We start from the raw sequence: 14,350 nt of genomic DNA, 5'->3' as shown, positions 1-14,350 counted from the left end.
TTACAAGCTTTAATCAAGCATTTATTATGAGAGAAACAACACAGACTCAGAGCACGTCCATGTTGTCTTTGGCAGGCAGAGGCAGGCAAGCTCCATCCCAGTTCTGAACCACAGCCCAAACTCTTCTCCTACCGCACAGGGTCACGCTGGTGCAGCACGGAGCTGGATGAGCACACCTTGCCTCCCGACAGGGCTCAGCAGCAGCACCGCACTGACGACAGCTGCACAGCTTCCAGCTCAAGGCTGACTCATGTCTGCTTGGCTCCCAGCACCGGCAGTGCAAGCGCACATTTTCCTGCTCTCCTCACCCAGCTTTCTGGCCCTCAGGGCCCTAGAAGGAAAGGCAGAAAACGCTGCAGCCACACAGCAGGGCGTAGTGGAAAATGCTTCATTGTCGTCACAGTTTTGGGCCTGAGACAGGACTCACTCCTATCTCTCTCAAACTATTTGCTTCAAAGCTTAAGCAACCTCCTGTCTGACTTTCCTAACCTCTTTATCTGCAGGCTTGCAACCCACTGGTTGAGAAACACGGAAGTAAGGCCCATACAAACACCCAGAGACAGTGCTCGTCAGTGCAGATGAAACACTTTCTTGGAGAGACCTTCCTGTGGGCTGGAAATCATAGCAGCTCAGTGACCCAACAGAAGTGAGGAACTTCACTCTGCATGGATTTACCTCTTGTTACAGAATCACAGGGGTCAGAAGGGACCTCTAGAGATCATTTAGTCCAACCCACCCCCACTAAGGCAGGTTCACCTCCATAAGTAGTAACAGCACTGACCCTTTAAAATTATTTTAAAAGCACATTTTAAATAATCATTTGCAACGTGGAAACATCACGGTCTGAGATCCTTTGCAAAGCTCAAAGCTGCACAAATAAACTGGAAATCACTTTTTCTTTTCTTTTTTGTCTTTAAAAGCACAGTTTCAGCCCTGCACTCAGCCATCGAGTTCCTATTAATTCCTGTGGTTTTATAAACACTGTCCAATTCTACAGCAGCTTTCCCGTCACTGCCGATGTGTGAAAGTCTGGCCAGCCCAGCAGGGGCTCTGCAAAAGGAGCAGCAAAGCTCCGGAGGCATCAAGCGCAGCCCAGCACGGGAAGGGGGCTGGGAGGGTCAGCGGCTGCCTGCAAAGCAGCACGACACGCAGCTCACGCAGCCGGCACCAGGCAGTGCCAGGGAAGGAGGCCCTGGGAGAGTTGGCTGCCTGCTGAAGCAGAGGACTGGGGACAGCCAGGGCTGGCTGCCAGCACGGCTCCAGCAGCCGCTGAGCGGTGGCATGGGCACAGCCCGTGTGCACGTGTGGCTCACGAGGACTGAAGCCGGGTCTGCCCTGCATCTGTGTGCCAAGCCGAGCAATGGGGGTCAGGGCAGCATGCTAAGGATGGATCTGTATCGTTGAGGCCATGGTGAAGCCCACTGCGGTTAAACCATGAGGTTACACTTTCACAGGGCTGCCAAGGCTTCTAAATCTCCTCAGTTCTACCACTCTGAAGTTTCTGCCGGCTGCCGGACCTTCTCCATCTTCCTACGAGATGTGCTGAGCTGGTTTGCATCATTTTCTCCTGTCATACATGGTAGTCATTACATCAGCAAGCAGATCCCTGCAGTGTCTCACCAGGTGTAAGATCTCACGTTACTCCAGCAGCTCTGAGGACATATTCCAAATACCTTTTGGTTTTAGTCACCTGCCATTTCAAACCAGCAGAACTATTTCTATTTCATAGCAGTTCCTTCATTTCAGTTTCCCGATCAAATTGTAACTGTAGACATTTATTCCCAGTTTTGCTCTGTGCTTTGTCTCTAACTGCTGTGCATCAGATCTGCTTTTGCTTGCAGACCTTACTGCTAAGGTTTCACTTGCTGACAGCTTTCTCAGCTACCATTTATCACTTGCCCTTTTTAACTCTGGCGTTAACATTTAGTTTACTGAAACCAGTAGGTGGATAGAAAACATCAGCGTGTAGCTAAAAACTGATATCTTTATCATACTGTGGTTACAATTCAATTATTTTCTTTACAATACTATCTTGGTACTATCAGAGATCGTCTGCTTTCTAGTAAATACTTTGGTCTGTATTGTTTTGCATCAGTTTGGCCGGATATTTCCCTTTTGACTTGTCAATTTATGTTTCATACAAGTGAGATTCGAGAGTTGTTCTCTCCTGAGAGTAAACAAATCATCTCATATCTTGACTAAGCACACATCAGCTTTCTCAGCTTTACAAAGAAAGCACTGAGAACCTTTCCAGAGTTCTCCTTTACAAGCAACGTAGAACTTTTAATCTATCAACTATCCTCTTATTGCATTGGTTCTTCCTTTGTTTCGCTGGATAATTTACTGGGGGGAAAAAGTTGATATCCTCTCATTATCCTCTCATCCCAAGAGTGACCTTGCTTGTGTAAGCATTATTTTATCCTACCAAGTTGCAGCTCTCCACTGTTTCACATCCCTCCCTACCGACTCACTTCCAGACCCACTTTCTGCTCTCTCCTGCTGCCCAGTCTCCTCTTTCTCTCCATTTCTCTTCTCTCCCCGGGCCCGCAGAGCCTCCCGGTGCCCAACCTCCCCGAGCAGCTGGAACCGGGACGAGCTCATTCCCCCCTCCCGGCTTCTCACAGGGCCGGGAAAGCAGCTAAGCGCTTACAGATGTCCCGCAGCACCAAAGCCAAGAGCGAAGCGTCCAAAGCGTTGGGCCGTTCGCTCAAGACGAAGGTTGGAGCTGCTGGGACACCGAGGGAAGCAGCCTGCGGGGCTCAGACAGGAAATGCCACAAGCCTTGCTAATGGAGTCACGGGGCCCGGCACCCTGCGGGCTGAGGGGGCGGGAGGCGTCGGGGACTCTCGGCCCTGAGGGAAGCGGCGCGGAGTGGAGCAAAACGAGAGTGGAGCAGCCCGGCCCAGCGGGGGCGGCACGGCCTGGGGGCGGGCTGCTGCCGAGCCAGGTCTCAACCTGCTCCCGCCGGAGCCCGTGGCCCAGAGCCCAGCCACACCGCGGGGCTTTGGCTGCTGTTTGAAACGGGGGCTCCGCCTCGGCCCCCGCCTCCCAGCCTGTCACGGCCGAGGGGAAGGGCCCGGCTCTATGGTAACCGTGCAGCCTCCCCAGCGCCGAGACTGAGGGGCGGGAGCGGCCGGGAGCCGCGGTGACGGCGCATCCAATCGTAAAGGCGAGCGGCGTTTGCGCCATCCAACGGCACAGCCCGGGGGCCGAGATCCTTTGTGGGCCCTGACAATAAGATGGCGGGCGAGGGGGGCGGGGCCGGGCTATACGGTTGGCTACGCCCCTTCCCTCAAGCGCGGAGCGAGCGCCGAGGCGGGAGCGGGGCTCGTGTGCCGGGAGGTGACGGCAGCGGCAGTGGAGCGGTGAGTGGGGATGGCCGGGCGGGATGTGGGATGCGGCACCGCCCGCTGTTTGTCCCAACGGGGCTTTGAGCGGGGAGGGCGGGGGGGGGTCGGGGTCTGCGGAGCCCGCGGAGGAGGGAGCGGATCCAAAATGGCGGCGGGCGGTTCGCCGGGAGCGCGGGACGCCGAGGAACGGCCGCCCGTTGGTCCGGCTCGCACGCGGCTCCTCGGGAAGCGGTGAGAGCCCCTCAGGGCCCTTCCCCGTCGGGGCCGCCTCCTCGGCCCCTTCCCTTCCTACGCCGCCCTCCCCCGGCTGCCCCCGATGCTCAGCCCCGCCTCGGCCCCCGCCGCGCTCCCTCCCCAGCCTGCGTGCGCCCGGGCTCGCTCCCCGCCCCATGCCCGCCTCCACCGCCGCCTCCCCCCGCTCCGCCGCCTTCGCTGTTCGCGCTGTCCTGGCTCGGTTCCTTGTGTGCTGCCCGGGGGGGACCCAGCCCCAGCGCTTCTCTCCTGTCTTTGTCTCGAGCCCGTCGGGGTGTTCCCGGCCCTGGGAGCCCACCCTGAAACAGGGCACATATACGTGCCCTTAAGGGAGTCGCTGCCTTTCCAGCTTCTCTTTAGATTTATGCATCTTATGTCTACTTCCTTCTAAAGACGAACAGTGCTAGAATCTCTTTCTTAGAGTTAGCTCAACTGTTAGAAAATGCCTTGTTCTGAAGCAGCCGGTACCGTCTTTTTGCGGCGTGTTACTACCTCCATCAGACTGTGCTCCTGGAATGTGTAAGCTGATGCTCCAGCAAGAATTGGATCAGGTTTCAAGCACCTTATTTGTAAAGCAGGCTGGGAGTTTGTCACAAACTCAAAAGCAGCATTTTTGGTCAGTGACATAGCACTGTGCTTCCTGCCCTGCTATTCCAACAGACAAAAAGCCACGCAGCTCCCTACCCCCCCCCCCCCTTTTTTTTTTTCATACTTAGTTATCCCGCAAATAGCCATTGTCTCCTTGACAACTTCTTTCCTACAGCTGTTTCAAACAACACTTAAGGTTTTGGCACAGTAAGTTTGGGCTTGCGAGGTAGCAGCCAGAAGAATGGAGATGATAAGATACAGCCAGGACACATATTGCCTCTTGAACAGAGGCAGATCCTGCCTGAAGGTAGGGGGGGACTTGGAACACCTTGCATCCAGAGCAGCAGCAATCCTGCAGGCATGTACCAGGAGGTTTTATGTAACAGCTGATACCTTTTTGAGTACATTAATATGTAAATCAATAGAGAGGCACACTTAGCATTTTAATTAATACGATTTGAAGGTTAGGGTTCTCTTGAGATGAGTACTTGTTGGAGATGGTGCAGAAAAGGCAGGGGGTGGTTATTTATTTGCAAGGTTTTAATTGAATTTGGTTGTGGCTATTAAGGTTAAAATAATCACTAAGAACTTCGGTTGTGAGGCACTCATTGGACAGGGAAGAGAATAAAATCACAGAATGACCCGGGTTGGAAGGGACCTCAAGGATCATGTAGTTCCAACCCCCCTGCCTGGCAGGGCCACCAAACATACACCATTACTAGATCAGGTTGCCCATAGAGACCCCATGGATCAGGTTGCCCAGGGCCCCGTCCAACCTGGTCTTGAACACCTCCAAGGACGGGGCATCCACAACCTCCCTGGGCAGCCTATTCCAGGGCCTAACCACTCTCCTAGTGAAGAACTTCCCCCTAACATCCAACCTAAATCTTCCCTCTTTTAACTTAAAACCATTTCCCCGTGTCCTACTATTGTCAGCAAATTCAGATTCAAAGATTCAAATAGTTACTGTAAGAGCCTGCGTTTTGTTTACAGAATGGGCTGAGAAGATACCCAGGGAGCAAAAGAACTTCTATAGCATTGTGAGGCGATTGATGGAAATGAGGAGCACTGCCTGTGTGCTGTGATGTCACTGGAGCTGTGGTTCAGGTGCCTCACCATTCTCTCTGGAGCGCTGCTGTTAGCTCAGTCTGTAAGAGGAAGAGTTGGTTGAGATATAGTTTTCAGGACGTGACAGTGCTTTAGTTGTAATATTTTGGGGTTGTATCAAAAGATTTAGGCTTGAGAGTGTTTAAGGTGGCTTTTTTAATGCCTTATTTTAATATGCAGCCCCTGGAGAAAAACAGATGGCTTTCTGCCATTGTCAGCTATCTCTTCCCTTCTCCCCAATTTCAAAACCAACTGCTTTTTCAACAATTTTAATTAGCAGCCACAACAGAAAGCAAAGGTGTACATATATATCCAGTTAACTTATTTTCTAGGTCAACTTCAGTTGCAGACACTGAACTGACTCGTACAGTCAGAAACGTCTGGAACAGGAGCAGGATTGTATTCATGTTTTTTCCTATAAGGTCTTTGGGGTCCATTGAAACAGCTTTCTTTTTGCTTTAGTTGTTAAAGGAATTCTGCATGTATTTGATAGCTGTGTTCGGTATATTCGATCTTGTTTTGCCTCGAATGTGTTTTGAAAACTCAGCCTTCCTACCTAAATCCATTTCATTACTGTCACTACTTTCATTTTTGTCATCTTGCAAAGAAAATCTTAGTCATAAGGTTTCTGTGCTGCTGCTAAAGGAAAATCCACCTTTGCTCTTTCAGTTTTCTACTCGTACATGCAAATTCTTTTCCTGTAGATGCTGTGGAGGTGTATGGTTCTGTACAACAAAGGTGAAAACTGTGCACCTGTGTGATCAGCTTGCTTTCAGTATGCCTTGCTATACACATTTCTGCTTTTCAGATGGTGGCTAAAGATTTTGTTTGCTCTTTAATGACAAAAGCACAGGGATAAGGGGAGGGCTGGTCCAAAGGTCAGCGTAATAGCCCAGGACTTGGACTTAAATTGGCAGTTTCCTTCTCCTGTCACAGATTCTGTGTGTATTGTTCGGCAAATCACCTTAGTGAGTGCTGTGAGGATAGAGATGCTGAAGCAATTGAAAAAGTAGAAGTGTGTATGTTTCTGAAATGGGAAATGGTTTTGCTGTGCATCTCCTATTCTTGCCTGACGATCTTCCTTCCTGGTCCTCGGTAGGTGCTGCCCTAACTGTAACTGTATGGACTCTTGCTCAGTAGCATGGGAGAAGAGGAAGGACTACATCAAGCACAATTACTGGTATGTAGCTTTTTCTCCTTACACGAAACAGAAACCTTCTTGTATTTTGAGCAGATTAAGAAACAAGGCTATGAAGAACTGTAAGAAAACTATTAGGAGTAAGTATTACAATGGGAAACGTGATTGAAAAATCCAGTGAGTTCTGTGAAATGCTTAAAAATAATTTCTTTTGGTGTTTTTTGTTGGTTTTCTACCAACTTGCGTGTGTGATGTACTAATGATTTCGTTTAGTGCTCCATTCTCTTATTCCACTGGTGTGTCTTAGAAGCTATTTGTCAAACAGTAGATGGTTCAAAATCATGTTAACATTGAATTACTGTTTTATTCTTCTTTTACAAGAAAAGAAGTTGAAATAAACAGAAGTTTGAAGCTCTGCATGCAACATTTAAAGTCTGACATAATCAACCCTGTATTATCATTAGGCACAAAAGGTGTTTCCTAGAGGTTGTTGCACATAGGGTGTGTTTGTGTAAACATTGTAAATACAACATTACATAAAAAATGATACAGGATATAACCAGATACAAAGTTTTCATGCCTAAAGGTCTGGAAAAGGAACTATTAAGTAGGAACTTAGGTTGTGGTTTCTTTTTTATGTCAGAAATAATACAAATATGTTGAGTTACAGGAGAAAACTTTAGAATGAAACTTCAAAAGCATTTAATATACTGATAATCCACGGATAGCTTTTTAGAAGTCTATTAAGCACGACCTGAAGACAAAGTTCATGTGTTCTATGCTGTATTCTGTGTGTATTGTCACTTTTAAAGAGTTCTGAGCCTTCTCTGGAAGGAAATCTTTAAGAGAGCAAATTCAATGGAACGTTACTTTGTAGATACAGGCAGCAACATGAGAAGTGTTGTACAGAGGTAGACCAAATGTTTCTGTTGCTGCTGTGCTGGCCTCATGTTTTCAGAGTAGATAAGAGTGTAATGTACGATAAAAGGAGCAATGTAGTCTCACTTGGGTGCATTTTTACTAATGCTGAAAAAGCTGAAAGAGATCGCTCTGAAAACATGTGAACTATTCCATTGCTACCAAAAGCAAGGCAGAGATTAGGGTTTACCAAGAGAAGCAGAATAAAACACACTGCAGCAATAGCAGTTCGGTTTTATCAGCTTTGAGCTGAAAAATGTCATTCTACTTGAATCACTGTATAGCATTCCCAGAATATTAGCAAAGAACTCTGAGGGCAGAAGACTTCAAAGGGACGCAATAAAGGTGTATAAATGTGGAGAGTAGGTGGCAGTTTTCTTTTGCATTCTAACTTTTCTAAGGCTAAGTGACATCAGTTGCCTTTACAAACAGTTACTTTGTATTTGAAGAGGTCAGCTGTAGTGCTTCACTTGCGTGGAGCACTGCTATAAAAACCAATGCAATTCAGATGACAATCTGGAAACTACTGCTTGAAATTCATACCTTAGTTAATTGTGGAGGTGATTTTTTTAGATGGAAATAATCAGAAGCCTGCATGCGCTCCAGTCATTTTAGCTAGTGAACATAAAGGAGGAATACAAGAATTTTAGTTTTTAATGGTCTTCTGGGAAAGAAGTACAGAAGCCCATACAGAGGATGGCTCTGTCCTGATTGGAATTACACAATTCATATTTGCAATTGTGCTGTTCATTTACTCACTTTAGGGCACGTGAAGGACTGCTTGAGTTATATGAACTGAATCTGTGTTACACCCCAAGTGATCACAGTAACTTAACCTGTCTGTGAGATATCTTTTTTTCTTCGTTTTTTTTTGTTTTGTTCTATTCCTACATTAGGCATCTTGGTTTTCTGCTGGGGTCATATATGTGTAAAAGATGGTGTGCCAGGTTGTATTTTTATTTCCAAAATTAGAGGTTAAACATGCCAGTAGAAACTCAGGAGAAGCGAGGAGAAACTGCCTCTCCAGTAGGTGAAATACAACTGTTGAGATGGTTGCTTCTGTGTGAAGCAGCGGCTCCTGACTTCCATCAAGTCTGGCATTTAGTGGAAACCAGGAGCTGGGAGCCCCTGCCTCTCTCAGCTGCCTCTCTGCGAAGCCATGACTCATGGACCTGCTCACTCCTGGTTCCTGAGTGTCGCCTTTGGGACCCTGTCCATGTGTTCCTGACCCTTGTTGTACCACAATGGCCATTCTATAACCTGGTATGATAATTCCGATGTTTTTATCTTCAAAGATTTTGCTGTTTAGTTTTTCTGTTTTACTTTTTTTTAGACTTTTGATTTTCTGTCTATTGAGCTGCTCGTGTTGTACAATATTTTTTTAACTTTTTTTTTTTTTAAACAGGACACAATGTTTATGCGAGGACTGAAAAGGAAGTGTTTTGATGGCGAAGAAGATATTGAAGGAACTCTGGCTGGTATTAAGGCTATTCCTTCATATAATCTTCAGCGACAGTCGCTTTTAGATATGTCCTTGGTTAAACTTCAGCTGTGCCACATGCTGGTCGAACCCAACCTTTGTCGTTCGGTACTTATTGCCAACACGGTACGCCAGATCCAAGAGGAAATGACCCAAGATGGGACTTGGCAGATGATAAATATGCAGAATACAGGCCAGTCATCCGTGGATCGTCTTGTTTCAACAGATATCCTCTGTCGCTCATCTAGGGAGCAAGCTGAAGGGAAGCATGTTCCAGGTTACAGTACTTTCAGTAAAGACTTTGAGGGTGACCAGGCACAAGATAGTTCAGAAACTATGTCAACAGCCTCTTCGGTGCAAGCTCTGAGAAACCTGCAAAGTAATGTGTGGGAAATGGAGAATTCACAAGAAAATAAAGGAAATTTTCAAAAGTCGTTAGATCAAATATTTGAGACTCTGGAGAACAAAAGTCCTAATACAGTTGAAGACCTGTTTTCAGAAGTTGACAATTCTTACTATGATCTTGATACTATGTTAACAGGCATGATGAGCAACACAAAAATGGGACACTGTGATGGGCTAGAACCATTTCCTTCTCCAACAACTACAACTTCTAGCTCTAATTGTAAATCTGATCTTAATGAGCTTGATCATATTGTAGAAATCCTTGTTGAATCCTGAAACTCCTTGTGTAGGAGATAAAGATCCGTTAATGGAAAAAAGACTCAAGAAAGCTATTTCCACAGTTTGCTCTATCAAATCTGCACATGTATTTTACAAATATCTATATATTATATAGATATATATATATTAAAAAAAAAAGCACTTCATATTGCAAAATAGTGTTAACTCCTGAAGTTAACCTGCAACTTGTAGTGTAATGATCCAATCTCTTGTCCACTGAACTGTAAGTACATACGGTAAATGTTTTCAAGTATGTGGTCCAAGGCTTTCAAATTTGGGTTACTTCTACCAATTTGTTCTAGCCTTTGGCAGAGGATATGCTTAGCGAGAGGGATTCTCTCATCCTTCTTTCTTCTTATCCTTCTCCCGCTGAAAATGGTAACAAACACAGTGAGAAGTTGGATAACTGGCTCCCCATTTTCCTCCAGTTTCCACTTTGCTACACCACATAACTCCTATATTTGCTGCTTCTAAGTCGCTACATGGCTCTTAAAGAGCAGTATGCAATAGTTCCCATTATTCTAGCTAGCTTCTCAATTTTGCTACATTTTTTTTTACTTTAAAGATAGTTTCAAAGTGTTTATTGGTGTTTAGAATTTTCCAGGTATTTTCCTAAAATATATTTTTACTACAGATGCTGTGTCAGCTGCTAACTTAGCAACTTTGGATCCTATCTGCAGTTGATGTATTTTTTGAAAGGTTTTCAAAAAGGGATGTTTTTTTACTGTGAGCTACCCGACGTAGTTCAGTAAAGTGTATGTAAATGTAAATATACAATTTTATACTTTACATTAAAATGTAAGAGCTGTTTTCATGGTTCTGTTTTATAGAGTAGTACTTTACTAAATTGAGAATTGTACTGTTATGCTTTTTATACCCCATATACTTGGTTGTCGTTTGAGGAAGAGCTCTGATCCAACTAGAGACAATTACATTCAATTCATTTCAGACCGTATTTTTTCTTAACTACAAACCTAAATTACTTAGGATTTTATTTATGTGTATTTATATGTAAATGTCATCAAGTGAATTGTCTGTCACTGAAATCTACCATCAAATATTTGTTTATATGGGTTAACTATCTTGCACTAATTACTACAAAAAGTGTTACTAGCGGCCTTTAAATCTCAACTGATATGTCTCCATGTCTTGTCATAATTAGTGTGCTCCGCTCCTAAATGACTTTCCTCTTGCTTTTTTTTGTGTTTGTTTTTTTTTTTAAATAACAAAAGAGAATACAACACGGGATGGTGTTCTTTTCTTCAAATGCTCACATTCATGTGAGTATATAATTAAGCATATTGTTACGAGACAGTGTTTTGGGGGGGGGAAGGGAAGAAGTGAGGGGAGGGATACATAAAATACATACGCTGTATGGTTTTGTTGCAAAAGATAAAACGTGGCAAGAGGCCTAACTGAGCAGTGAGGTACACAAGGGGGAGAAGGTTGATTGATTTGTTTCTGGAATGTTTTAGCCAAGAGGAAGAAGTACACCACTGACTTAGTCATTTTCTGTAGATTTGAATCCAGCAAATCACTGAGCTTAGAGTGTATTTCCATACCTGGCAGCCTGTGCTTTCTTATACATCTTACTGTGTGTGCTGTCTTTTTCAGATTCTCAGATGTCCCCAAAGCAGAGTTGGTGATGGCAGGAGAGTGTTAAGGGTATTCTGGTGTCACCTCTGCAAAAATACACTGCTGGACTTAGATTTTCAACAAGTGATTCAAAAGCATCTGGTTTGGGGGGAAAAAATGACATCACTTGCTAAATTATTCAGATATGATAGTGGAATTCATATCAATCTTTACTTGCTGTAGTAGTAAAACATTGCTTCCTCAATTAAATCTTCATTAACAGCCGTTTGAAATATGAAGTATTATATAGATCCTTGGCAGTTTCAATCTGTGTGATACAGCTGGACCAAAGAAACACAAAGTATTATTGGACATCTTAAACAACAGAGACATCACTGAAAACTGAAAGGTGTAGTACATTATCACAATCCAGTAGGATACAAAAGTTGACGTAAACTGTCATATCTCCCAGGGAAAGAACAGTCTGGTTTATTTGTCAGTGTTACAATATGAGAAATTACTTCCAAAATGATAAATCCTCAAGAAAATGTGCTTGATGCTTTAGATATTTAGATGTTTTCCCCTTTTCAGTATGCTTCAGTCTTGTGTATGAGGTGGGAGTTAGTGTGAATGTTCATGGCACGTGTGTGATCGCAGCAAATACATAGTCAGCTGCATTCCTTTACTGGGGAGGCCATACTCAGTGAAGAGTAATTTGTAGGGACTTCTTGGCTTACAGGAAGGGTATTAGGTAAGTGTGTGGTTATATCGTTAAGTACTTTAAACAGAAATGTATATTCTGCTTCATTCTGTCCTTAAGACTTGTGCCAAATCTTATGTGCTCTTACATGTCTGACATCTTGGCTCAAGTGCGGAGCAGGTCTAAGAATTTGCGTTGCTGAAACTTGCACAGTCACTCTGCAGATGTGTACGTAGAGCTGCTCTGACTTTGCAGGTCAGTGTACAGTCAGCCTGCTGCTTTTTGGTATGTCTCAGACTAACTGCTGCTCATTCTGTAGCTTCACTTCTTTTATAGGAAAGCTTATTTTATTTCCGTGCTCATATTGTCATTTCTTTGTTATTCTGAAGAGTTCATCGTTAAATACGCTTTACTTAAAGGTTAATAAAATATTTTGCTCTGTATTCCTCCCTGATAAAGAGAGAAAGCAGGAATGATAGAGGGCCCGTAAGTTGGTGAACTTTAAATTACTTTCTTTTTTTTGTGAATTCTTATTACAAATGAGGAATGTGATATTTGCTGAAGGCAATTTTCTTAATTTCTGCATATAGATGGAAATTAATTGAACCTCTGGTAAGGTTTCTCTAAGGTTCTCCTACTGTTTCTTGCGGCCACTTTCCTTTATGTCTTTGTAGGGAAAGGAGTCACAAAACTTGCATGGCAGTCTGCTGTTTATCTGAATGACACAGCTCTGCTTTAGACTCGCATAGAAGAAAGTACTTTCTAGCTAACACACATCTGCTTCCTTCTCAGGTAACCCTGAATATCTGCCCCCTTTGCCTCTAGTTTTGTTTCTCCTCTTCTTGAAGAAAACCTGGGGTATGTAGGGCTTCTGGAGTCAGGGCATTGGGCAAAACATGTGAGAACTGAGGCTAAGATGGCTTGTGTGCCACTTTGCTATTTTCATTTCTTAAGCCTTTCCCTTCCACAGCTCTGAATTTATTTAGGAACAGATTTGGCATAGCTCTCTGGACGTAGCCATGTTTGCGTAAAGGACCAATCTGGTAAATGAGGGGGTCATTTATGTGGATGAAAAGTGCCATTCCAGATTGTCTGAAAGGTACAGCAACACCTGTGGCTTTCATCCTCTAGCAGGTTAGGGATTCAGACAGGAGCCTGCACTCACTTGTGCTGGAGGCTGCCCTTTGGTCATTTTTTGAAGTCTCAGGTCTAGACTGGTTTAGCAGGCATTTCAAAAAGCATTACTGTAAACTGCTTGATAGTACAGTTTTATACTGTAATTATCAGTCCATTATGGATGTCTCATGTCTCAGGATATTGATGTGAGCGTAAGACTGCTGATGAATGTTCCCATGTAAGAGAGCAAACTTGGTCAAAAGGCAGCGTGAAAAAAGCATCCTGCCTTATGCTGACACTTTCAAAAGCGAGTTGTGTTCAGAGTGAAAGTCTGCTTATGTCTCAGGCCTGGGATGTATAGTCCCTTATGCAAAAAAACCATGATTGATCGTGACAAACTGTGATTGCTCATCAATTCCTAAATGAGTGTGATTTTACAGTAGAGGAAACATGATTAATACTAGAAGTACCAAAACACCAACTTATCTCAAACACTCCATAATGATGAAGTATACAACTTAAATACAATTCTAAGGCCTTGCAGGGTTTATTCCAACTCCAGAAAGTTCCACAAAGAGCTGAAATCACTGAATAGTTCAAGTCATCAAGGAAGAGATAATTCAGTTGCATGTAGTGACCTGACTTCTTTATACAGTCACTGAAAAATAAGTCATGTTTTATGTCTGAATTGTAGCTTTTTTTTAACGCAATTATTCCTTTGCTTAACTAAGATTCTGCTAAAAATGAGTGCTTTACGACCTGAAAAATGATTGTGGTAAATGTTGATGCACGACCAACTTGTCAACGGGAAAATATATAGCTAAGGGCAGCTTTCCACTGCAGGGAAAACAGGCAGTAATTCCAGCTGTCATCTTTTTAGGGAAGAATAATTGAAGATGCAGGTGATTACAGGACTTCTTGCAAAAACAGAATTAAAAAGAAATTGCAAGAACATGCAGGCTGTACTTGGAAGTCCCTTAGGAGCACGTGGGAAGCAGCAAGTAAGTACTGCAGGACTAAGTGTTACAACAAAAGAACGGCGCGTTGCAATTCTCATGTGCCCCTTTTCAGTCTCTGATTGTGCAGGCTTCCGAAACAAGACGCTAAGGAAGAGTGGCTTATATTGTTTGATAAACACCAGAACAGTTTAATACTCGCAGGAGAAAAAACAGCACTTAGAGCACGATTTGCTTTTGTACCCAGCAATGTCTGCTACCACCCCTCTGCTTTGCTTGAAAGGGAGAAGGCACTTGTAGCTGTTCTTTGTGGCAAAACAGAATACTTCAATTTTTCAATGATGTGTTTTCAAGCAAAACTTTCTACCATTTGGCTTTTTTTTTTCCCTCTCTCTCTCTCTTTTTGGCTGGCATTAAATGTGTGGTTAATTAGTAGCTCATAGAGGCGTAACCAACAGAAAGAGATGGTGAAACTCACGAGGCTCT

The 14,350-nt window shown here is 44.1% G+C and overlaps 2 protein-coding genes across 14 annotated transcripts; one reads left to right on the top strand and one right to left on the bottom strand.

Annotated features, from left to right (window-relative positions):
• Positions 1-4,337, bottom strand: LOC116653515 (transcription initiation factor TFIID subunit 4-like). The gene is made up of 3 exons (XM_032445093.1): positions 4,315-4,337; positions 2,651-3,901; positions 1-331 (listed from the first exon to the last, which is right to left on the bottom strand). Exons 1-3 carry the CDS (start codon positions 4,335-4,337, stop codon positions 238-240), a joined length of 1,368 nt encoding a protein of 455 aa, XP_032300984.1. The 3' UTR covers positions 1-237.
• On the top strand, positions 3,252-10,760 carry CDCA4 (cell division cycle associated 4). Of its 13 annotated transcripts, none has more exons than XM_015865563.2 (4): positions 3,252-3,365; positions 6,397-6,477; positions 8,326-8,616; positions 8,759-10,758. In XM_015865563.2, the coding sequence occupies exons 2-4, from the start codon at positions 6,439-6,441 to the stop codon at positions 9,512-9,514; spliced, it is 1,086 nt and encodes a 361-aa protein (XP_015721049.1). In that variant the 5' UTR covers positions 3,252-3,365; positions 6,397-6,438; the 3' UTR covers positions 9,515-10,758. The 13 variants fall into 13 exon arrangements, with proteins under 13 accessions (XP_015721049.1, XP_015721056.1, XP_032300705.1 ...); XM_032444814.1 differs by having other exon boundaries at positions 3,274-3,365; positions 6,394-6,477; XM_032444817.1 differs by having other exon boundaries at positions 3,330-3,365; positions 8,250-8,616.
• The last annotated feature ends 3,590 nt before the right edge of the window (positions 10,761-14,350 follow it).

Source organism: Coturnix japonica, chromosome 5 (assembly GCF_001577835.2).
Source record: "Coturnix japonica isolate 7356 chromosome 5, Coturnix japonica 2.1, whole genome shotgun sequence".
Lineage (NCBI taxonomy): Eukaryota > Metazoa > Chordata > Aves > Galliformes > Phasianidae > Coturnix > Coturnix japonica.
Note: the sequence above shows the minus strand (reverse complement) of the source record. Positions and strands in the feature narration are given on the sequence as shown.

What these genes read in the sequence shown, in the direction of transcription:
- CDCA4 (XM_015865566.2), top strand. Translation starts at nt 6,439, where the DNA reads ATGGGAGAAGAGGAAGGACTACATCAAGCACAATTACTG. An exon ending in TACATCAAGCACAATTACTG is followed by an intron (nt 6,478 to 8,325) that starts GTATGTAGCTTT and finishes TTCCAAAATTAG; the next exon opens with AGGTTAAACATGCCAGTAGA. An exon ending in AATGGCCATTCTATAACCTG is followed by an intron (nt 8,617 to 8,758) that starts GTATGATAATTC and finishes TTTTTTAAACAG; the next exon opens with GACACAATGTTTATGCGAGG.
- LOC116653515 (XM_032445093.1), bottom strand. Translation starts at nt 4,337, where the DNA reads ATGGCTATTTGCGGGATAACTAA. An exon ending in GCTATTTGCGGGATAACTAA is followed by an intron (nt 3,902 to 4,314) that starts GTATGAAAAAAA and finishes GCCCTGTTTCAG; the next exon opens with GGTGGGCTCCCAGGGCCGGG. An exon ending in TTTGGTGCTGCGGGACATCT is followed by an intron (nt 332 to 2,650) that starts GTAAGCGCTTAG and finishes CTTTCCTTCTAG; the next exon opens with GGCCCTGAGGGCCAGAAAGC.